Source organism: Podarcis pityusensis (assembly GCF_964106645.2).
Source record: "Podarcis pityusensis genome assembly, chromosome: 9".
Lineage (NCBI taxonomy): Eukaryota > Metazoa > Chordata > Lepidosauria > Squamata > Lacertidae > Podarcis > Podarcis pityusensis.
This window is the reverse complement of record NC_138034.1, coordinates 57423896-57447367: the sequence shown is the minus strand read 5'-3', so window position 1 is coordinate 57447367 and position 23472 is coordinate 57423896. Positions and strand designations below refer to the sequence as shown.

Here is a 23472-nt window from a genome sequence, read left to right as displayed (position 1 = left end):
GTTTTCGAGAAGCAGCCATTCTTTCAACCAGCAAAAAGCTGCTGATTCATAGTAAAGTTTAAAGTCTGGCAGGGCAAATCCACCTCTTTCCTTTACATCTGTTAGTATTTTAAATTTTAGTCTAGGCTTCTTGCCCTGCCAGACAGATCTAGAAATATCTCTCTGCCACTTCTTGAAACAGTCCATCTTGTCCACAATTTGCAATGTTTGAAACAAAAACAGCATTCTAGGCAATACATTCATTTTTATCACAGCAATACGGCCCAGCAGTGAAAGCTTCAAATTTGACCAAATTTCTAAATCTTTTTTCACTTCAGCCCAGCATTTTTCATAGTTGTCTTTAAATAAATTCCCATTTTTTGCTGTCATGTTAATCCCCAAGTATTTGACTTTCTTGACCACTGTTAAACCTGTCTCATTCTGAAACCTCTCTCTCTCAATTGGTGTTAAGTTTTTCTCTAAAACCTTGGTTTTTGACTTACTCAGTTTAAACCCTGCAACCTGACCAAATTCTTGAATCAGTTCTAAAACCCTTTTGGTGCTAGATTCTGGCTCCTGTAACGTCAATACTAAGTCATCTGCAAATGCTCTCAATTTGTACTGTTTGGCTTCGACCTGTATACCTTTAACCAACTGGTCCCTTCTAATCATATTCAGCAAAACCTCCAGGACCGATATAAAAAGCAGTGGGGAGATTGGGCAACCTTGTCGTGTCCCTTTTTCTATCTTAAATTCTTCCGTCACCACATTATTTACAATTAATTTAGCCTTTTGTTCAGAATATATTGCACTTATACCGTTTTCAAAGCCTTGGCCTACCCCCATACCCTTGTAAGATCATTTTCATAAAAGTCCAAGAAATGTTGTCAAAAGCTTTCTCCGCGTCCACAAATATTAAAACTGCCTTAGTATTTATATTCACTTGTAATTTTTCTAAAATATTAATTATGTTTCTCACATTGTCAGATAGATGTCTTCCTGGGAGAAAGCCTGCTTGGTCTTTATGTATCTCTTCCACTAACACTCTTTTTAGTCTTTTAGCCAAGATATCTGCAAAAATTTTGTAATCCACATTGAGCAGTGATATGGGACGATAGTTCTTAAGCTGCGTCTTTTCAGTCTCTGTTTTCGGTACAAGTGTGATATACGCTTCTTTCCACGACTCTGGTGCCCTTTTCCCCTCTATTATTTTGTTGCAGACCTCTTTCAAAGGTTGTACTAGCCATTCTTTTAAAGATCTGTAGTATCTAGAAGTCAGTCCATCCGGTCCTGGAGATTTACCCAATTGCATATCCTGAATGGCACCTTCTATCTCCTGTTCAGTTATTTTATAGTTCAACATTAATGTGGCCCTTGTGTATATAGTTGTTTAAAGTACCTCTGGAAACAATCCTTTACCTTTACCTTTATGCCCCTATGACTCATTGGATTATAGCTGAGGTTTAACAGAACCTTCTTATAGCCAGTAGTGTACAAATGGAAACAGTAAATAAGAAATAGAATATCTGGCTCTTTCAAGCAACTTACATTTTCAGATGCAATCTTACACAGATGTGTTTCCTTCATGTTTTTTATAGGCTGGGGGGGTGGGATTCCAAAGGGCAAAAGGTGGATGGGTCAGTTACCTTATCACGTTGTCGTCATCATTGCATACTTCTCTCATTTTTATGCTAGGTCACAGGTCTCCTTTTTCTGCACAGCCCCCCCCCCCCCCAGTTGCTAAAAGAGCAAGATGAATGTGTTACATCGCGTTGCATGTGGCTGATCATAACTTTTTTATACATTCGTCCTCTTCTCCTTTGATAAGTGCATGTGGGAGGGATATGATGAAGCCAAGATAATTTTCTGCAGCGTTTGCTATAGATTTGGAACACCTTTGCAATTATGGTGCATACTTTCTTTCCCCTCTAAAGGGATAAATCACACATATTGCTGGGTTAATAATATTGGGCTGGGCGGGGGAGGGAACTTGGGTATGAATGACTCAATTTTAAGGTGGATGCTGTATCCTCTGGCTACATCAGTGCTAGCATTTTTACAATAGGCATAGCACAGCCAGAGCAGTGGTAGAAACTACACTTAACACTGGCATGTCACAATGCTGCTGCTGTTTACAAAGCATTTGTTGAGGATGGAGCTGGAATAAAATCACACGGTGTACAGGGGTGACTAATCTGTGACTGTCGCCTCCGACTAATCTATGACCATCATCATCCCTGACCATTGACCAGTCTGGCTGCAGTTGATGAGAGTTGGAGTCCAGGAAGATCTGGAGGACACCAGGTTAGGCACCCCCCGGTATACAGCCTTGTATCTAACTACTCACTAGAATTCCATGCAACTGAGTGAGCAGGCAGGTGGAGAAAGGCCAAATTTCCCTGCCCCCCCCCCCCCCCGTATCTCAGTCTACTGTGTTCCATGCTGACTGCAAGTGAAAGGAAGCATCTTTTCTGTGGCCACCAAGGAAATGTGTTGGCTGATGAGGAATGGTAGGCTAGTTAATTTAAAAAGCGAAACAAAACAGGTAGTAACTTTTTTGGCTTTGTGTATAAGGTTGATTATAATCTCATTGTCTTTACCAGTTTCCTGTCTAGGTACTAGCAATGCCCAGATGTGCTTAGCTTCAGAGATGGCACTACATATTTAACCTTCAGAGCAGGAGTGGGAAAGATGTTGCCCTAGCAAAGATCCACCAGATGTTGCCCTAGCAAGCATGGCCAGTAGCCAGGGATGGTAAAACATGTGCAATATCTAGAGTGCCAAAAGTTCCCCCATACCTGCATTAGAGCATTCTTCGGGAATTAGATTTTCAAGAAAGTAATCATAACCTATAAGTAGTAGGGATAAGGAGACTCCTAAGAGAGAATCAAATGACAGTAGACAACTAGATTTAGTATTTTGCCATCTTGGCTTAGATGTAAAAATGTATTTAGTGGTTATTCTAAATAATGCATGTTTGAAAGTTTGGAGTAAGTGTCATTTCCTACATTGCCAGTGTACCTAGATTCTTTGCAGCCAAACCAAATATTCTAGAAATGAAGACTCAAGAGTTTTTGAGGCCAAATATCATGCTCCACATTGTCAAAGAAGTAGTTCTGGAATTCTCTTTGGTAGTGTGTGTGTACAAGCACATGTATGTGTTTATTTTAAGCAACTCCTTCACCTGAATAGGATTCTGTGGTCCTTTCCATATGTTTGCCAAGTTTCAAATCAGCCTTTGCATGGGTGAAAGCCAAAGGACACTTATTAATAAGAAAGCATCCAATTACTCAAGGCTTCCCAAAGGAGAAAACACAGAGAGACTTTGAGCAACAGTTCTCCATTGTTGGCATTTTGGGTTCACAAGTTTGGTTACATAAAAGCAAGCACATGGGTGAAAATCAGCAGGCAGTGTTGCTCATCAGGTCAGATTGCATTATGCTGATGAACCCCTCTGGACTAGCACTCTGAGTCAATGTTTACAGCAGTGGCTAGAAGGCAGAAATGTCCATCATTATTCCAGATTTCCCTCGTTGACTTGCCCCATCAGATTTTAGAGGAAGAATAATGGGTCTTGAATGCCCTCTTGTCTCTCCTCTGGTTCTAGCTAAACTGGAAATGTTTCAGCCGGTTGCTGCAGGGATGAGATATGGTAAGGATTAGGCTACTGCACTCAGTGTGAACTTAATAAAAAAGCAGTGCTGATAATCCTAGCAAGAAGTTGCTTAAAAGTTGTCAGACACTTACAAATTGGGTGTTGCATTAGCAGGGGCAGCAACAATATTAATCTATAGCAAAAGGCTGCTGAACTGGTCTTCATTGCCTGTCAAAGGGGAAACAGAAAAAGGCCACTCTTCACGTTAGTAAAAACATATTTAATAACACCCCCCCACACACACACACAGAGAACATTTGTAAGCTGTTGCAAGACATTCTGGCTGGAGTCTTAGCCTCCAGCATTTATCAGTCATTTGTCAGCAGATAGATGTTTGCAGAGAATAGCACCATGATTATTTTCAGACTATTTCTAGCACCCTTCTGGGAGAAGAGCTGTAGCCTGGTGGTAGAGCACCTGCTTTTCATGCTACAGATCCCAAGCTCAGTTCCCAGTATCTTCAGGTGGGGCTACGATGGTTGTCTGCCTGAAACTATGGAGAGCTGTCTAGATAGGACCAGCTGCTGGGCTAGATAGACCAGCGTTCTTACTGTGTCCCAACATAATCTCCATAGACAGGTGCCCATACCATATGATGATATTCCCAGTTCATAAACACAAAGAACTAATATTTTGAAGTGTTGCATATATAGCCTTACAGCAAGTTTCTAAGGCAGGGCTATCTGCTCCCCCATATTGCTGTGGAGCAAGGGGGACTGAGGCTGCGAGATCATGGGTTGAATTTGTGGCAAATAGATTAGAACTGGGAGCTTCAGCCAGTTCTTGGACTGGATTCTGCTACACCACTAGTTCATCTGTCGCACAGGATGCATCAAGGTCCAACTAGGCACAACTCTGGAGGCCTTTACAATGGTGGTAAAGTGGAGAACCCGAAGGTCTGCGCTACAGCACGCACCAGCACCAGTCTGTTGTAAAGTGCTTGTTTTGACCCATAAAGCCTCAGAACAGCTTAGGACCACAATACCTCAAGGAGCACCTCTCTCTGTGTGAATTGATCTGGACTGTGAGATCATCCTCTGAGGCACTTTTTCATGTGCTGCCTCCATGAGAGGTACGGAGGGTGGCAACATGAGAACAGGGCCTTTTCTGCAGTGGCTCCCTGTTTGTGGAATGCATTTAGGTGCCATGCAGAAGCATTCCTCTACAACCTTCTAAATGTGTTGTGGGAGGCGGGATTATTGGTTTGTTTTCAGCTTATTATTATTATGTATTGCTTGTTTTTAATATTGTAATGTTATGTTGTGCACTGCCCTGAAATCTATGGATGAAGGGCAGTATACAAATTAAACAAACAAGCAAGCAAATAACAATTGTAATCCAGAACATCTGGAGGGCCCAAGGTTGGGGAAGGCTGCATTTCTTCCCAGCTCTTGTTTCGTTATTACTCTTGGTTCCTTGGTCTTCCTGCCCCTATACTGTGTGACGCAGCCTCTGTAACACAGAGGAGCTCATTTTGTCAGGCGGTGCTCCTGTTTCACTTCACATTCCCAACCCACCTCACCTCACCCAGCTCCCTACGAGATTTGGTTCCAGTCTGCCTTCTGCTCTGCCACACAAAACGTCACCATGGTTCATATATTTTTATTTGTTAAAGCCTGTTCCTTATGGCTTCAGACCTCCATTGCGGCATGACCTTGGCCCGTGTGTTTTTCAAATCTGCAAGTGAAGAATAAGAAGGAATGTTTTTAAATATTTCAGCGGTTAAATAAGGACTATTTAAGCGCCTGAGGGCACTGCCTCTAAAACACAGCTGATCCTGTCATGTTTCTCTTTCCCTGTCCTTCTCCTCTCTCCACCCGCCAGCATTGTTCCAATTTCCATTTCCAGTTGCTTCTGCTGTGAGAATACTCATTTCTGAAGAATATTCATTCATTCTCCCTGCTATGTATTTTCCTTTCTGTGTGACAGATAGAGGTGGGGATGAACCCATTGATCCTCCCTCCTCATGTAGGTCCACATTGCAGTGGCATAGTGGTTTGGGGTTGTCTGGGATCAAATACCTGTTCCTATTTCTGCAGAAGGGTCCCTGTCTACAGTGTCCTAGAACCACTCAACCTGCATGAAAGGGGAGTTTTATAGCTACTGTATGCTCCCATTGCTCTGTCCCAGCTTCTGCCAACCTAGCAGTTTGAAAGCATACCAGTGCAAGTAGATGAAGAAGAAGAAGAAGAGGAGTTTGGATTTGATATCCCGTTTTATCACTACCCGAAGGAGTCTCAAAGCGGCTAACATTCTCCTTTCCTTCCTCCCCCACAACAAACACTCTGTGAGGTGAGTGGGGCTGAGAGACTTCAAAGAAGCGTGACTGGCCCAAGGTCACCCAGCAGCTGCATGTGGAGGAGCGAAGACGCAAACCCGGTTCACCAGATTACGAGTCTACCGCTCTTAACCACTACACCACACTGGCTATGTACTGCTGCAATGGGAAGGTAAACGGCATTTCCGTGCACTCTGGCACGATGTCCCGTTGCGCCAGAAGCAGTTTAGTCATGCTCGCCACATGACCCGGAAAGCTGTGGACAAACGCCGGCTCCCTCACCCTGAAGCAAGATGAGCACCGCACCCCATAGTTGCCTTTGACTAGACTTAACCATCCTGGGGTCCTTTACCCAGAGCTAAACATTTAGGAACACTGAAAACATAAGGTATTTCAGTTTCAAGAGAATGGTGTTCAAGTTCCGTTACATAAAACAGAACTTACATCACTCTAAAAAGAGATATTGAAGCACTCAAAATCATTTGCCCATGTATGTGCACTAGCTAAAGGGCAACACCTGGAGATCTGCGCTGATCCTTGCAATGTATCTCTAATCATTAGTATATTATTGTATAAACTTAGAGGGGCGTGCCTGTGATAGTCATGATGAGACCCTGCACTTCCTAATTTGCTACTACACGACTGGCAGAGAACCTGCTGCACTCAAGGAGGTTCCTTATGCAGGAAGATCTGGGTTTTAAATCCCTCAGGAAGCCTACACAGCAGCAACAACAGAAACAGGCTTCCATCTTCAGAAGTTCAAAAAGGTTCTCTACCGCCTTGTGGGTCTGCACAGACCAAAATAATGATATTGACTTGAGTTTGTCCCATACTGTTATGTCTATGTGTGTTTTTCATAAAGGTTTGCCATGCTTCAGATTTAGTGTGTGAGTGTAAAAAGCTGTGCAGGACCCACATAGCTGAAGCTTCCCACTTCAGCAGCTGTCAGATGATCTTTACTGGAAGAAATAAATCTGCCAAAATGTTAGTTTTCTTTGCATGCCCTCTTATTCTAAGAGGAGGAGATCTGGCATTCCATTTTCTTTTAGAAGTCCTTTTGAGTCTGAGTCATTCTGTCTTACTGGTGTTTGCTGATCTCAGTCAAATAAATCAGAGCATCCCTGCTGCACAAAACTAACCTGAGGCAACAGTTTAATTTTATTTTCTTCGCTGCTTTTCAGGATACATTTTATACCGTTGATTTAATTTGCACAGTTAACAAGTCCGTCAAACCGTGGGTGATAAAAGCAAGTCAATACTGTGTTAAGGTTCTCAGTGGTGCAGTGGGTGGGATCATATTATTGCATCTTGCATGCTAATTGTAAGTAATAGGGTAGGGACCAGATTGTACAAACAATCCCTACAGTATGGGAATCACTCATCTGTTCCTCTTATTGAAAAGAATAGGAGTTGCACAAGGCAAGAAAAACTCCCAGTAGATTGTGTCCAGTCAATTCCTCTTAAAGAAATGGGGGGCAATACAAGACACAAAACCCTGTAACTTTTTGAGGTTCAGACACTGAAATTTAAAGCATCCATTTCTCTCATTGTGAACTCATTGTGGCAAATATTTGCATGTGTTTTCTCTCTTATTTATTACTGGAAATTTGTATATTTCTAGACTTTTCTTTGAAAAAGCCCATTATTTCTGAAGTATTGAAATTGGCATCAGTTCAGTGGATGTGGGTATATATGTAAGTTAAGTGGTCAGTGTGCATAATAACTGGCCATTGTGCACATTTACTAGGCTTTGCACAGAATGTGCACCTAATCTGTCTGTGAAGAGGGAATTGTTTGAGATTTGCATAATGACCAGAGAATATATAAAATTCATTGTCTTTGCACGTTCCACAAGTTCTGCTGAAGATTATGTATACTGACCGGAAAATGTACACAATTGCTCTTAATTGACAGATTATGTGCACACTCTCTATGATTCCTGGTGAATATGCACAATAGTTGCTTACTATGTTTAAGTTACATTACCCCTAACACAGCGAACAAGGTGTGTGCTGTGCAGAAGAGGCCAAGGTGTGAGAAGGGAGATGGAGAGCTGTGGTAGAATCTGCTGTGACCCTGTTTATGCAAATACAATACCCTGTGTGCCGGGCTTGCTGTGCACCCTTCATGGGGAACGGGGGTGCCCCAAAAGCAAAACAAAACTAAGGCTGCATGCGCTCCTGTAAGTAAGCCTTGCTGAATGTAGTTGGACTCCTGAGTAGAGAGAGAAGCTGCTTTTTACCTCTCTTGTGATTACAAAATGTCTGTGTCTTATTTTTTAAAAATTCAGAATATTCAGCATATGTCTGAGCCTAAGGCTATTTAACATATTGGGGCTATGTTATTCTGAAAGTAGATGAAATAAGACACCACAGGTAGCCTTTGAGCTTTGTTCTTTACCTGCATCCTCAGAATTCTGAAGATGGAAATCTGACCTACCTCATCTCAGTAGCTGGAATGGTGGATTTAAAAGCAGAACATTTGCATTACTACTAAGTTCTGAATCTCACTCAATAGCCTTGGGGAAATCCAGCATTTACCTTACTTCACAGAGGTTTTGTGTAAGTAAAGCACCCCTTTGAGAATCTAGGAGGAAGTGCAGGAAGTTACTATACCTGAGTAAAACCAGTCTTATGCACCTTGAATCCGCAGTTACTGTTATCCATTGAACCACAACTCCCCTAATGGCTCTTTCAGGGCTTCTAGTTTTGTCCTGACTTTCTCCTTTTATATGCACAGTAGGGGTACCCATCTATTTTTCTACTACTTATACCGGGTTATTTGGTTACCAGTAGGTCACTGAAATCCACAGGAGTACTGCTTCTTTGAGTTCCAGTGATACTAGAGTTCTGTTCCAATGTAACTCAGCACAGGGCCTTCAGTGTGGCTGCCCCTGTTTGATTGACCAGCATTTTTGTCCAGATACGATGAGTGCCCACTATCTGCATTTTCTGGAAACAATTGAAGACGGTTTTGTTCCATCAGACCTTCCCAGGTTGAGGACAGTTCTCTTCCATGGGCATCCATTTTGAATTGTTTTAAAATTCATCACCTGCTATCCTTTGGTGCTGTTTTTTAACTGTTATTTAGTTATATTTTGTGCATATATATGTGGAAGGTGATTTAACACCACCACATTTGTCCTGCAATATTAACTATAAATGATTTCAAAGCTTCCTCTGCTCGCTAGGCCCTGCTGGATGTCATGGTGCTCCTTATAGGATAGGGACCATAGATCTATGGTAAAGCACATTATTTGTGTGCCGCAAGTTCCAGGTTCAGTCCTTGGCATTTCCAGGTAAAAAAAAAATCAGGTCGTAGGTGATGGGAGAGACCTCCGCCTAAGACCCTGGAGAAGCAGCTGCCCTTGTAGACAATGCAGGGCTGAATAGTCCGATGACTTGGTATGTAGGACAGCTTCCTATGTAAACAAAAAGGCAGTTCTCAAATAGCAATGCATCATTGAAACATCTGCATCTTTGGGTATCACAAGAAGAACCTGCTGGATCAGGCAGTGGCCCATCTGTTCCAGGATCTCATTCTCAGAATTGTTGACTTAGATGCCCATGGGATGCCTGCAAGCAGGACCTACATAAGTGCAGCAGCACTGTCTCTTCCTCTGGTTTCCAGCAGCTGATACTCAGGCTCATACTACCTTGGACAGTGGAGGTGGAACATAGCCATCAGGGTTAGTAGCCATTGATAGCCTCATCCTCTATTAATTTGCGTAATTTTCAAGCCATCCAAGTTGGAGGCCATCCCGGTTTGCAGAAGCAAATTCCATAGTTCAGCTACACACTGTGTGAAGAAGTCTGTCCTTTTGTCCTCCCTGAATTGTCCAGCTTCCTTGGACATCCTCAAGTTTTCTAGTGTTATGAGAGTAGGAGAAAAAGCTTTCTCTATGCCTTGCAGAATTTTATACAGCTCTGTCATGCCACCTAGCCTTCTCTCCAAACTAATGGCACAAAGGGTCATTCTTTGGTTTTGGTGTCAAGATTTGGAATTTCGTTTTATGTGTGAAGCTTTCAATACCTTTTCATTAACCTGCTACCTACCACTCAATTCTGTTTTGTGTATATTCCTCCTCTCTTTTCAGATACAGAGACAAGTGAAAAAATCCAGAAAAGTGGGATCCTCCAAGTGTTTGCAAGTCTGTTGACTCCGCAGTCCTCCTGCACCGCAAAAATAGCTAACGTCATAGCAGAAGTAGCCAAAAATGGTGAGGTTTTCCACAAGGCCTTTTCTCCTGGAACATCTTCAGTTTTGCAGCTCACTTGTCAGTATGTTTTACTTCATTTATGTTTTCATTTTATAGAATAGATGCTTTTCATTTCTCTCTTCTTTCCCTTCCACTGCACTCTTTATTTTTGTTCTGTTCTGCCTTGATAATATATTAGTTCTTAGTCATCCATTTGCCAGATACATCAAAGCACTTCAGAGTTGCAATTATTTTATAATGCTAACTGTTGTGAAAAACCCGCGATGTGTTTTTTTATTAGGCAAAGCTAAATGACAAGACTTTCATAGTTGCATTTGCAGGTGTGACTGCAGGCACATTTGTGCATGTCTGGTGAACTTTATTTTAACACCATATGTTGCATTAATACATTAATTTGGCATTCATTTTCAACTTATTCATATATACATTTATCCCCACTCCAAGAAGCCACTTGTCATAAAAGCCTATTGCTGTTTTGCCAAGCCTTTAATTTTTCCCAAAAGGTCTGCTAGGGTCATTCCAATATCACAAGTGTATACTGTAAAAGAAGACATGAGTGAAGCTGTCGCTGCTGGGATTTTCAGAAGGGCCTAGCATGCTGATCCCAAATATCTCATGATGCTGTCTCTTAAGCTGCTGCAAGCTCCTGTTATTCTCCCTGGGCTGCTCTGACTTTTGCGCCGAGCACTTACACAAATCTCACAGGAGACGGTTGGAAATGAAACAAGTCTAACGTTGCTCTGGTAACTTGCAGAGATTTGAATGTACAGCTCATTTCAGGATGCCTTATCATTGCTTGAGGTTCCACAAAGTGATGCCTCTCTTCCTTTCCCATGAATTAGCAGGTTGTCATGGACTGGGCAGCAGAGGCAGTTCGAAATATTGCTCTTGAGGAGATGTGATGGAAGGGAAATAATTATTCGTGGTTGTTGTTTTTTTAAAATGATATTTATTAAAGTTTCAAAAAATACAAGAAATACAAAATACAGAAAAAAGAATAAAGTTTTTAAAATATAACAGAAAAGTAAAGAATAAAAAAGAAACATACAAAATAAAACAGTTAAAAAGACTGTTTTCCATAACCTATCTTCCCTACACTTATTTCCCCGGACCTCCTCATACCTCCCTTTTTTGTATTCCAGTTCAGTTTGTTAGTTCAGCAAATCCTTACCATTAAGCTTTTACCCAATTGTAAACCGTTTTTCATATCTCTTAAAGCATTACAGCTAAAAACCTCTTAGTTTCTATCCAACATCCTTCTAAGATTCCTTAATTTTACAATATTTCTGTAAATAGTCTTTAAATTTCTTCCAGTCTTCTTTCACCGACTCTTCTCCCTGGTCTCGGATTCTGCCAGTCATTTCCGCCAGTTCCATGTAGTCAATCACCTTCATCTGCCATTCTTCCAGAGTGGGTAGATCTTGTGTCTTCCAATACTTTGCGATGAGTATTCTTGCTGCTGTTGTAGCATACATAAAAAATGGTTCTGTCCTTCTTTGGCACCAATTGGCCGACAATGCCCAGAAGAAAGGCCTCTGGTTTCTTCAGAAAGGTATATTTAAATACCTTTTTTATTTCATTATAAATCATCTCCCAGAAAGCCTTAATCCTTGGGCACGTCCACCAAAGGTGAAAGAATGTACCTTCAGTTTCTTTACATTTCCAACATTTATTATCAGGCAAATGATAGATTTTTGCAAGCTTGACTAGGGTCATGTACCACCTGTATATCATTTTCATAATATTCTCTCTTAAGGCATTACATGCCGTAAACTTCATACCTGTGGTCCATAACTGTTCCCAGTCAGCAAACATAATATTATGTCCAACATCTTGTGCCCATTTAATCATAGCAGATTTCACCGTTTCATCCTGAGTATTCCATTTCAACAGCAAGTTATACATTCTTGACAAATTCTTAGTTTTGGGTTCTAACAATTCTGTTTCTAATTTTGATTTTTCCACCTGGAAGCCAATTTTCTTATCCAAATTATATGTCTCCATTATCTGATAATAATGAAGCCAATCTCTCACTTTGTTTTTTAATTTCTCGAAACTCTGCAATTTCAGTTTGTCTCCATCTTGTTCCAAAATTTCCCAATATTTCGGCCATTTGGCCTCCATATTGAGCCTTTTCAGAGCTTTCACTTCCATCGGTGACAACCACCTTGGGGTTTTATTTTCCAATAAGTCCTTATATCTTATCCAAACATTGAACAGTGCTTTCCTAACAATATGATTTTTGTATGCTTTATGTGCTTTGACCTTATCATACCATAAATATGCATGCCATCCAAATACGTTGTTAAAACCTTCTAAATCCAAAATGTCTGTATTTTCAAGAAGTAGCCATTCTTTCAACCAGCAAAAGGCTGCTGATTCGTAATAAAGTTTAAAGTCTGGCAGGGCAAATCCACCTCTTTCCTTTGCATCAGTTAATATCTTAAATTTTATTCTGGGCTTCTTGCCCTGCCAGACAAATCTAGAAATATCTCTCTGCCACTTCTTGAAACAGTCCATCTTGTCCACAATTTGCAATGTCTGAAACAAAAACAACATTCTAGGCAATACATTCATTTTTATCACAGCAATACGGCCCAGCAGTGAAAGCTTCAAATTTGACCAGATTTCTAAATCTCTTTTCACTTCCGTCCAACATTTTTCATAATTATCTTTAAATAAGTTCCCATTTTTGGCTGTCATATTAATCCCCAAGTATTTCACTTTCTTTACCACAATCAATCCTGTCTCATTCTGAAACCTATCTCTTTCAATCGGTGTTAAATTTTTCTCTAAAACCTTGGTTTTTAGCTTGTTCAATTTAAAACCTGCCACTTGACCAAATTCTTGAATTAATTCTAAAACTCTTTTAGTGCTAGATTCTGGCTCCTGTAACGTCAATACTAAGTCATCTGCAAATGCTCTCAATTTGTACTGTTTAGCTCCGACCTGTATACCTTTAACCAACCGGTCCTTTCTAATCATGTTTAGCAGGACCTCCAGGACCGTATTCGTGGTTTGTTGGTTGTTGTTTTTTTAAGATTCTTGTTTGGAAAACAAAGCAGTCAGTTTCCGCCCAATAATCAAGATTGTGGTTCTGAAATTCTAGTCCTCCTTTTTAACTGAATGCAGCATGTCTAAATTGCCACAGCTTCCCAGAACAAATTGCCCTGCAAGGAGACAGCAATTTATTAACTATGTATTCAAAGCTGCCAAAGGCCACATTCAGCTCCTGTGACTCATTTTAGCAGGTGCTGCACATTGGCACATGCACATTTTTTTTTTAGATGTTCAGTTCTAAATTATTCAGACCTTTTTTTTACAGAGACAAAAGTTGTACAATAGCAAACATCCATGTATCCAAAGCACAAGCTCAGCCTCAAAATTAGCTACTTATTCAGAGTGGATGGCCATTGCCTCCAGGTGAGCATTAAAGTGAAGAAGCACCTCCTGCCATTTTGTTTGCAGCACCAAAGTGCCCTCTTCATGGCACAAGTCTGGACAATAGAATTGTAGAGTTGGAAGGCACCCTGGGGGGTCATCTAATCCAACCTCCTGCAATGCAGGGATCTCAACTAAATCATCCATTACAGATGGCCATCCAACCTCTGCTTAAAAACCTTCCATGGAAGGACTCCACCACCTCTCATGGGAGTCCATTCCATTGTTGAACAGCTCTTACCGTCAGAGAGTTCTTCCTGATGTTCAGTCAGAATCTCATTTCTCGTAACATGAATCCACTGATACTGGTCCTACCCTCTGGAACAAGAGAAACAACCTTGCTCCATCTTCCATGTGGCAGCCCTTTTGATATCTGAAGATGGCTATCATCTCTCCTCTCAGTCTCCTCTTTTCCAGGCTAAACATACCCAGACTTTACAATCTTGGTTGCCCTCCTCTGCACGTTCCAGCTTCTAAAATTGTGGTGCCCAGAACTGTCACATCCATACCATATATTTAAAGCACATGGTTTCTCCCCCCCCCAAAAAAAAATATCCATAACAAACTACAATTCCCACAATTCTTTGGGGTGGAAAGCGAGAACCATGTGCTTTAAATGTAGTGTGGATATGCAGAACTGCTGAAGCGTGGACCACCTGGGCCACAACAGTGTTGCTGCTGTTGCTGACTGCCTGCCCTTTTCTTGCAGAAGGACTAGCTACTAGAAGTAGGGATCCCAGTTGCTAGAAACAATGTGTGGTGATTTCATTCCTGTGCAGGTTGCTCTCCAGGCTTTTATGTGGTCACATACATACAGTATTTGTAAAGCGCATTGATTACGTAACCAAAAAAATAAACATCATTACAGGGTTGCTGCAAGGATTACAATTAGATAATACATGTGAAGTGCACTGAACACTTGAAGGTACTGTACAAATGCTAAGTATTAATATTATTTCTCCCATTGCTTTTTGTTTTGTAAAAGGAACACCGAATGACTTTCTAGAAGCCTGCCATGGTTAGGTGGGGAGACCCCAGGGTCTTTGTCTAAGTCCCTCCATCTAATCTCTTGGAAGAAATTGACTCTTATTACTATCTAGACCCTTGAAGAAGTATAATGTGCAGCCCACTGCCTGCTTTCAGCTATAGCTTTGAAAATTGCTTTAATTTTCCTCTGTGGTTTAATCAAGATCCTGTACAGAAGCAAGAGGTTTCCTTTGGACACAGGGATGCAGCAGCCTTTATATCAGGTTTCGTTTAACTGAGTTATTTAGATCCTCTTTAGTGAACAGAAGTGGGCAGAAGAAAAGTTGCTGGTGCTTTCTTGCCTGTGTTTATTGCTCCCAGTATATGCTTGGTGTTTTAATGTTTAGGTGCTTTTAAAAAATATAATGAAGGATATTTAAAATACTTTTTATTCTCACCAAAGGAATCTACAGCGGGCTGTCAATATGTAGAATTTGGAACGTGCCCATAATTCCTGGGGTGCTTTTGTTGCTGCTGTTGGAACTAGACTGCTTTTTTATCTGTACATAAATTAGTTCTCATACAGAGAAGCAGCTGCAGTGCTTCTGGTATGTGTGAATTTGGAAAGGAAAACATTTGCTGAAGGAAAAATGGCTCTCTTTAACAAGAAATAATCAATCCTCATCAACTAGCCTTTAATTAAACCTCTCTCTGTGGCTTGTAGAATTTATGAGGAACCCGTGTGTGGATGCTGGCTTGATCCCACCTCTGGTGCAGCTCTTAAACTGCAAAGACCAGGACGTGCTTCTTCAAACAGGACGTGCCTTGGGCAACATATGCTACGACAGCCGTAAGTGTTCAAATATCAGTGTTTTGTTTTTATTTTTTTATTTTTGGTTATTAAAAAAAAGACTGGTTCTTGTTGTTCATTTTTTCTTGTTTTGTTGTCAGAAGTGCCGATTTCTGCAAGACATCTGTGGGTGCTGTCACAATTAAGCCTTGCTTGAATGACAGGCTGTCAAAAGTCCCATTTTTTAATAGAAGCAGCTAAATCATTGGCAAATATGGTGGGGTTTTGTGGACATAGGTAAAATCGCTTCTTCTTTTTCTTTTATTTTTCTTTTCCCCCCGCTGCTTCTTTTTTAAATAAATAAAAAACTGCAAAATCCTAATTTTGTTTCTGTAGCTAATGCTAATGGGGAAGATGTGCCGTTCTGACCACCCCCCTCCCAACACTGATAATAAAGCTCACATTTAGATTCACATTTGGGTTCTCACTGATTACTACATTTGGCATCACAAGTGAATTGCTGGCACCATTGTCTAGTGCACCTGCATACTGGTAGTATGAATTAACAGTGTCTGGCATATAGACAGTCCTGCTTGGTAGCAGAAGGTTAGAGGAAATGGGAGGCCTGAAACAGTCAGGTCTATAAATCACAACCCTATATAGTTGACGCTTGGCTGTCCTCAGTATCCATCATGTTGCAGCCTCCAACACACCAGTTGCATGTAGGCAACACATTTCGATAATTGCCTCACAATTTTCGCCGGCAGAATAGATTTCTACTGTTCAGATGACGCTATTGTTCCGACGTATGTTGTAAATTGTAGATGTGCAACCTGCGCAGCTATCCTGGGTGCTACATTTTGAAGTAAACCCTTCTGTTTAGAAGCCTGAAAATTTTAGTTTACTAGACAGACTGTAAATCAGAGTTGTGGAACCCGAGGCTCTTCAGACATTGCTACACTACAAATCACATTCAGGTAACTCATCAGGTGTGGTAGAGCAGCTGTGCTAGCTTCCCAGCAAGTGACTTGCTGTTGCTTGCTGGGAAGAAGAGGGGTAAGGCAGGCGGAGGGGGGTTCCCTGCTGGTGTATTTGCACTGTCTTGTCTCTTTCCCTGCCAGTAAGCACAGCAACCCACCTTCTGGGAAGCTAGCATAGTGGTTCCACCCCAAACAGCAAGTCACTTCTGCTCCCACCATCCATGATCATTAGCCATGCTTGCTGGGGCTGATGGGACTTGATAGAACAGCCATATCTGGATAGCCATAGGTTTCCCACTCCTGCCTGCTGTAAATGCCACTGTTTAGTAGTACCAGCTTTCCCATATAAGAGATTTAGTTTCCCCATATTAAAGGTAAGGATGCGTTTTTTATTATTATTATTATTATTATTATTATTATTTAGTTGTATATATTGTTGTCCGCAAAAAAAAAGTTGGAATCAAAACACAAACGGAAAACTCTGTTATATGTTACTATATGGTAATTGCCCCCCTTTTCTACACATGCTGCTTTTCACTAGCACACAGTAAGCAATATCAAAGTATCCTGGCCAAAAAAGAGAGAGTGACTGAGAGTTTCACTGGACGAGGATTATGAGAAGAATAAAAGTATACTTGCTAATGGAATATTGCTGATGGGATCATCATCATTTTGCTGTCAAAAGTTTTTATCTTTCCCCCTCTGAATTGATCAGTTTTCCCTTATTGGGCATGTTATTTTTGTAATTTTATTTTTTACTTTGCTTGATTTCTGACATGAAGTGTAGTGATTCAGATTCTACACCCATTTCTCAGTACATGTTATTAACAGTAATTTTTATTTTAGCATCAACAGCTGCATTGACGATTACTGCTGTTACCGCTGGCTTACCATGTCAAGTCTGGAATTATTCTTGCATGGTGACTCAGATTTTCCATGTGGGATCCTAATTTGCTTATGTTTCTGTATGCTTTGACGTGGCAGTCAGTCCCTGCATTAGGTGTGTTGTGATGTGGTAGTCTCTGCCCCCATATAAATGTTGATGACGGTGAAGGACAAATAACAAGGGGAGAAGTAAGGAGACTTGAAGAGTCCAACAGAATCTTTGAAGCAATGGGATGGTTTATGAGGGAATTGAAACAGGCCTGAACATAGTATCTGCTTGCTTGCACCCTTCCAACCTAAGGGGGGAGTCTTGGTCAGTCTTGGGAATTGTGACTCATCAGAATGACAATTCTTAGTTTAGATGTCCAGCTGCTGACTCAGTTTTCAGCTTCATTGTCATGGAAATGACGATGGACGCCCAGCACAATATGTAAAGCTTCAGAAATATTATGCTCTGTTCAGAGAGTGGCAAGTAGGCAGTGCAACTAGTCGCAATGCAAAGTATTTGTAAGAGATGTAGCTACAGCATCGCAGAGGCCCCCTGTTTGTGGTCACATATACATTTATAAAACTTCCATCAACATTATCAATTCAAATTCCAAGTCTATTACAGAAATTAACCGTATTTACAGAAATCATTCTCTTGTTTAAAATCAGAAAATGATTCTTATTTGTTTCTGGACATTTTCCATTAGCAATGGTGGCAAATTTTGTATATATTTGACAATTCTTGTCAAATTTTGATACTGTCAGCCACAAATCACATATGATTAGAATGGCATCCATGTACCCAAAAAGCACAACAGAACATGTGCTATTTTCCTGTCATCTGGATGCTATTTCAACTAGTGGATGTACGTAGATATGTTCTCTGTACAGACAAAAGAAAGCACTACTTCGCAGAATTCATAATTAATGAAATTCACTGTCACAGGAAGGCTCTAAAGGTCAGATTCGCAAAGGGGAGGTCTACCATGGGCATGTGGACACTCCAGATTCATAAAGCATCGTGCTACTGATAATCATCTGCTGGGGAACAACATTAAATGATGTCTGTTGTCTTCATGCCCTGGTGCTGGTTTCCCAGCAGCTGGTGGTTATCCACTGGGGGAAAGAGAAGCTGGACTTGATGGAACCAGTAGGACTCTTCTTACATTCCTGGTAATCACTTAATTCTTATGAAATGCCTTTTTGCTTCAAGGCTCACCACAACTGAAATATGAGCATTTCTTGAAAGCAGAGATCTTTTAAATTGCCCTAGCATTTGGCATCTTGACAAAAGGAGGAAGAAGCTATTCTTAGTATTTAGCTGTTGGTATTCAACTATCTTGATGCTTGGGGTTGTGTGGAATATACTTTTAGCATTTTTCTCTTCAAGAAAGCTTCTCTGACCCCACTCTGGAATCAGAATTCCTAGCCTAGCAGAGTTTTAGAATATTTAAATATACAGGGATGCCTGCTAATAATCTTGAGTAACTGTCTGCTTAGTTGAGGTGGTTGCCAATTTCAGGCCCATCTGAGTTTCATTTGGGGGCTTTTAAAGTCACATTGCAGGATAAAGGATGGGGTTAATAATAATAATAATAATAATAATAACAACAACAACAACAACAACAATAATTTATTTTTTATACCCCATCAATTTGGGCGGCTCCCATAGTAGTAGTAGTAATAATAATAATAATAATAATGTGATCAAACATTTAAAACTTCCCGATACAGGGCTGCCTTCAGATGTCTTCTAAAAGTCAGATAGTTGTTTAGTTCCTTGACATCTGATGCGAGGATGTTCCACAGGGCGGCCACCACTACCGAGAAGGCTCTCTGCCTGGTTCCCTGTAGCTTCACTTCTCACTGTGAGAGAACCCCCAGAAGACCCTCAAAGCTGGATCTCAGTGTCCGGGCTGAACGATGGGGTGGAGATGCTCCTTCAGGTATACTGGGTTGAAGCCATTTAGGGCTTTAAAGGTCAGCACCAACACTTTGAATTATGCTCAGAAACATACTGGGAGCCAATGTAGGTCTTTCAATGGGACCTTGGTGGCCGCTCCCAGTCACCAGTCTAGCTGCCACATTCTGGATTAGTTGTAGTTTCCAGGTCACCTTCAAAGGTAGCCCCACGTAGAGTGCGTTGCAGTAGTCCAAGTGGGAGATAACCAGAGCATGCACCACTCTGGCGAGACAGTCTGCGGGCAGGTAGGATCTCAGCCAGCATACCAGATGGAGCTGGTGGACAGCTGCCCTGGACGCAGAATTAACCTGCACCTCCATGGACAGCTGTGAGTCCAAAATGACTCCCAGGCTGTGCACCTGGTCCTTCAGGGGCACAGTTACCCCATTCAGGACCAGGGAGTCCCCCACACCTGCTGTTATGTTGACACTGACTACGATGACCAGGTCCCAGACCCATAGCAGATTAGGTGCCACTGAGGGCTCTGCCTGCTGGCTCATATGTATTACCGGTATATTTGCACTGTGGGCTCCTAAGAATATGGACTAACTCAGAGCCAACATGTTTTCTCCTTGGAGAAAAGATGTGATATAAATGAAGCATCCTTTCTACAGCTCCTAGGACATCTGCAGGACTTGAGTTTCCCCACCAGCTGCTGGCAAAGCTTCCTGGCCTTACACCTTCTCATTTCCTGCACATTGTTTTGATCGCAACAGTAAACGAGGCAGGGAAGTGGAGGAACGATATTCATTTGTTTACATTTTTTTTCATTGAAAGCATCTCTCCTCCTTGCAGAAGGAATGGCTCTTCAAATAGGGACTGAATGAACAGCAAGGGCAGGAGAAAGAGAGAGAGAGACTCAAGGTTTCTCTCCCCACCCCACCCCCTCATTTTCTTTGCACAAAATAACTCTTCATCTTTCCTGGTAAGTATTGTGGAACCCCAGAGACTAATTGTTCAGTCGATGACTTCATCAGGGTCTCTAAGGTACCACAGCACTTTCTATCTTTTTGTTTGGGTTTGTTTTGTTCTCTCCTTTGCAAGCCAGCCTTAAAAGTAGGAGTGCTTTTACCTGCACCTAAGTGTCTGGAAATAAAGGGACAGTTTATGGCAAAGACTATGTTTTACCGAAGTTCCCAAGTTGAGGCAGGCTGCGTAGTCAAGCTCAATGTGAGGCAGTGTAAAAGTGCATTTTGAGTGCAAATGCATAACTTGAAGTCTCTGCCCCCTGCTGACAACCCAGGGTGAACTTGATTTTACTTGGGAAACCATGGATTAACAAAACCTTCATTAATTCTGACTTTTACTAATTCCAGGATTTATGGGTAACTTGCACCCAGACTCTGGCCCCTGAAACTTATGACAATACGTACCTCCCTTTCACCTTACCTGCCTCTAAAAAGATCATGGAAGTTGTGTATTGATAATTAATTTGAGCCTCTCCTGGTCACTGGGGAATGTATACTGATCAGTATCACATTACAGTGATGGCACTCTGTGCTCTTTTCTCCCTGGCCTTGTTGAGAAGAGTGTGATATTTTTAATTGAATGTAGAGACCATGTACAGGCATAACTGTTGTAGATGGCATGCTCTACAAAGACCACCCTTGAAGACTATTTAAAGAGGACAGCAGATACAAAATGTTTCAGTGCATACATTAATGGGATATGCACTCGATGCATATAGAGCTTGTTACCTAGTGCCTGTGGATGAAGCAGATTATTCTCTCTCTCTTGCAAATTAATTTTGATTTGTACATTCTCCTTCTTGAAACTTTTATTTATAAAGCTGTAGTTAAAATTACTTAGCCCTATCACAATATATTGTAGACAGCTAAGATTATAATTAGCAGTTTGATTATCTTTGGATAAAGGCATGACTGATTTCCCCCCCACCCCCCGGTGAATGGAAGCAGGGCAACAGTGGCCTCAGCAATTCATTATTATGCATTTGCATGCATTACCATAATGGAGAGAAAAGTTATCACACCACATTGTAATTAGGCACAGCTTCAAGGCTTCGGTTGCTTTTCATCTAGCCTGCTTACTGTAATCCTATACCCAATTTGTTTTACATCAAGCACATAAGCAGTTGGTCCCTTACCTTTCCCGCCCTGATCTGGCCACAGTGATCCATGCAACTGTCACCTCCAGGCTTGACTACTGTAATTTGCTCTACGTGGGGCTGCCCTTGAAACTGTCCCACAAACTCCAGCGGGTGCAGAATGCTGCAGCGAGGCTCCTCACAGAGTGCCTGCCGTGGGAGCATATTCACCCAGTGCTTTACCAGTTGCACTGGCTCCCAGTGGAGTATAGGTCGGGTTCAAGGTGCTGGTTTTGACATTTAAAGCCCTTTGTGGCTTAGGGCCCTCGTATTTACGGGACTGCCTCTCCTGGTATGCCCCGCAGAGGACCTTAAGGTCCACGAATAACCATAGTTTAGAGGTCCCAGGCCCAAAGGAAGTCAAACTATCCTCCACCAGGGCCTTTTCAGTGATGGCTCCGACCTGGTGGAATGCTCTGTTCCATGAGACTAGGGCCCTTCAGGATTTACCCTCCTTCTGTCCAGCCTGTAAGACAGAGCTATTCTGCCTGGCCTTTAATTTGAATTCAGCCTGAGCTTTTATTTTCCTTCTCTTCCCTCCCCCATCCCTTTTATGAAGATTACCCACTCTGAGACTCCACAGCTAATTCTCCCCTGGTCTCCTTGCTGGCCCAAGTAGGACTAATTCAGTCAGCTAGCCCTGGTGACTATCTAATGCTTATTGGATGGATTTCCCCCAAATTGATTTTTGAACTTTGAATTTTATTGTTATTCATGTTTTTATACTGTATTTTATGCTGCTTCTATGTTGTATTACAGTTAAGTGTTTTAAATTTGTTGTTAGCCGCCCTGAGCCCAGTTTTGTGAACTGGGAAGGGTGGGGTATAAATAAAAATTTATTTATTTACCTGGGAGTAGCCCTATTAAACACAAGGAGGCTTTGAGTAGACATGTATGCATTGCACTGCAAGTTAACTATACAGTGAATTTTTAACGAGTGCATTGGCTTTAGCCTAACACTTTGCATTGGGGTTAGGGGCTTAACACCCACCCACTATTTACACAGAATAACTTCTGGACCGTGCCTGTCTCAGATGTATCTTGGTTGCTATGAACAGAGCAAACAGGAAGCAGGATAAAAAACTGTGGACACCAGTTCTTTAGAATCCTGGGATATTTCTGACTTTTGGAAATGCCCAAAACATAACACATTGGCGGAAACATGGGAACAAGTTATGCCTCTTTCTCTCTTTTTCCTGAGGAGAGGGAGCAAAACGCTTTCTTCTTCTTCTTCTTCTTCTTCTTCTTCCTCCTCCTCCTTCTTCAGGCCAGTCATGGCATGAAGAAATGTACATTTCACCTTTGTACAGGATAGTTTCTACATTCACCCCTCCATCCAGACAAGCAAGAATCATTATCAGAATTCGAAGACACATTCCAGGCAGGCAAGAAGGAGGGTGTTCTGCAGTGCCACCGCACTGTGGCCTTTGGAAAGATGGGGCAGTTGAGGAGAGGGGCTGGCTGTGGGAGAATCCAAAGCACCAGACAAAGAGGTTGGGGGCTGGTGCATTTGACCTCAACGCCTGAGGTTCCTTGTCCTTGTGGTACTATGGTTATATTTGCACTGCGGGCTCATCGTGTTTGATTTTCAGTTTGTGTTACTGGGCATTGATATCTGAGAACCGCATCTTAACAAGATTTTATGGTTTCATTGCTTTGAAAAGCCACTCCCACGTCTAGTCTTGCAGCATGAAAAGGTTTTATTGACATGCCCCAAATCTGAAACTCTGGAGACACCCTCGGTTTGCAAGCATGTGAATTTTCCCCCCATCTTCTGATTTTAGATATATGCTAGAAACTTGCAAAAACAAGCATTGACTTAGAATTAAAGCTGAGGAAACAACCCTGATAATTCACCATTAATGTGTAGAACTGGAACAGAATAACTAAATCATCATCAAGTAAAGGTTTTCAGGGCACTCTCCTTTAGGACTGGAAATATTTTTCTGGGGAATTAAAATTCTTCTAAAGAGCTCCTTTGGGAGACTTTTGAAGAGTAACATATTCTTGAGGTATATGGAATATTATGGAGAAAACTATACTTTTAAAGTACCATTTTTGTTCCTTCTGCTGCTCTCCAGTCCTATTAAATGTATCCTGCTGAGAAATATAATTTAAAAGTGATCCACCACAGGGTTGCAAAAAAGTCCAAATTGCTCAGTAAAAATAATGGAACGATGAGCCTCGCTTTGTTTTTAATTTCATCTCTGGGGGTGGTGGGGAA

General features: G+C 41.5%; 1 protein-coding gene across 6 annotated transcripts in view; it reads left to right on the top strand.

Moving 5' to 3' along the window:
* Nucleotides 1-23472, top strand: part of RAP1GDS1 (Rap1 GTPase-GDP dissociation stimulator 1) — a 99148-nt gene that overhangs the window by 42907 nt on the left and 32769 nt on the right. For 4 of the 6 annotated variants that reach the window (XM_081020858.1, XM_081020856.1, XM_081020857.1 and 1 more), the window contains exons 3-4: nucleotides 10009-10131; nucleotides 15263-15388. In XM_081020858.1, the coding sequence (XP_080876984.1) occupies nucleotides 10009-10131; nucleotides 15263-15388 (249 nt within the window). Of the gene's footprint in view, nucleotides 1-10008; nucleotides 10193-15262; nucleotides 15389-23472 lie in introns of those variants that run through there. The other 2 variants (XM_081020860.1, XM_081020861.1) reach the window with 2 other exon arrangements.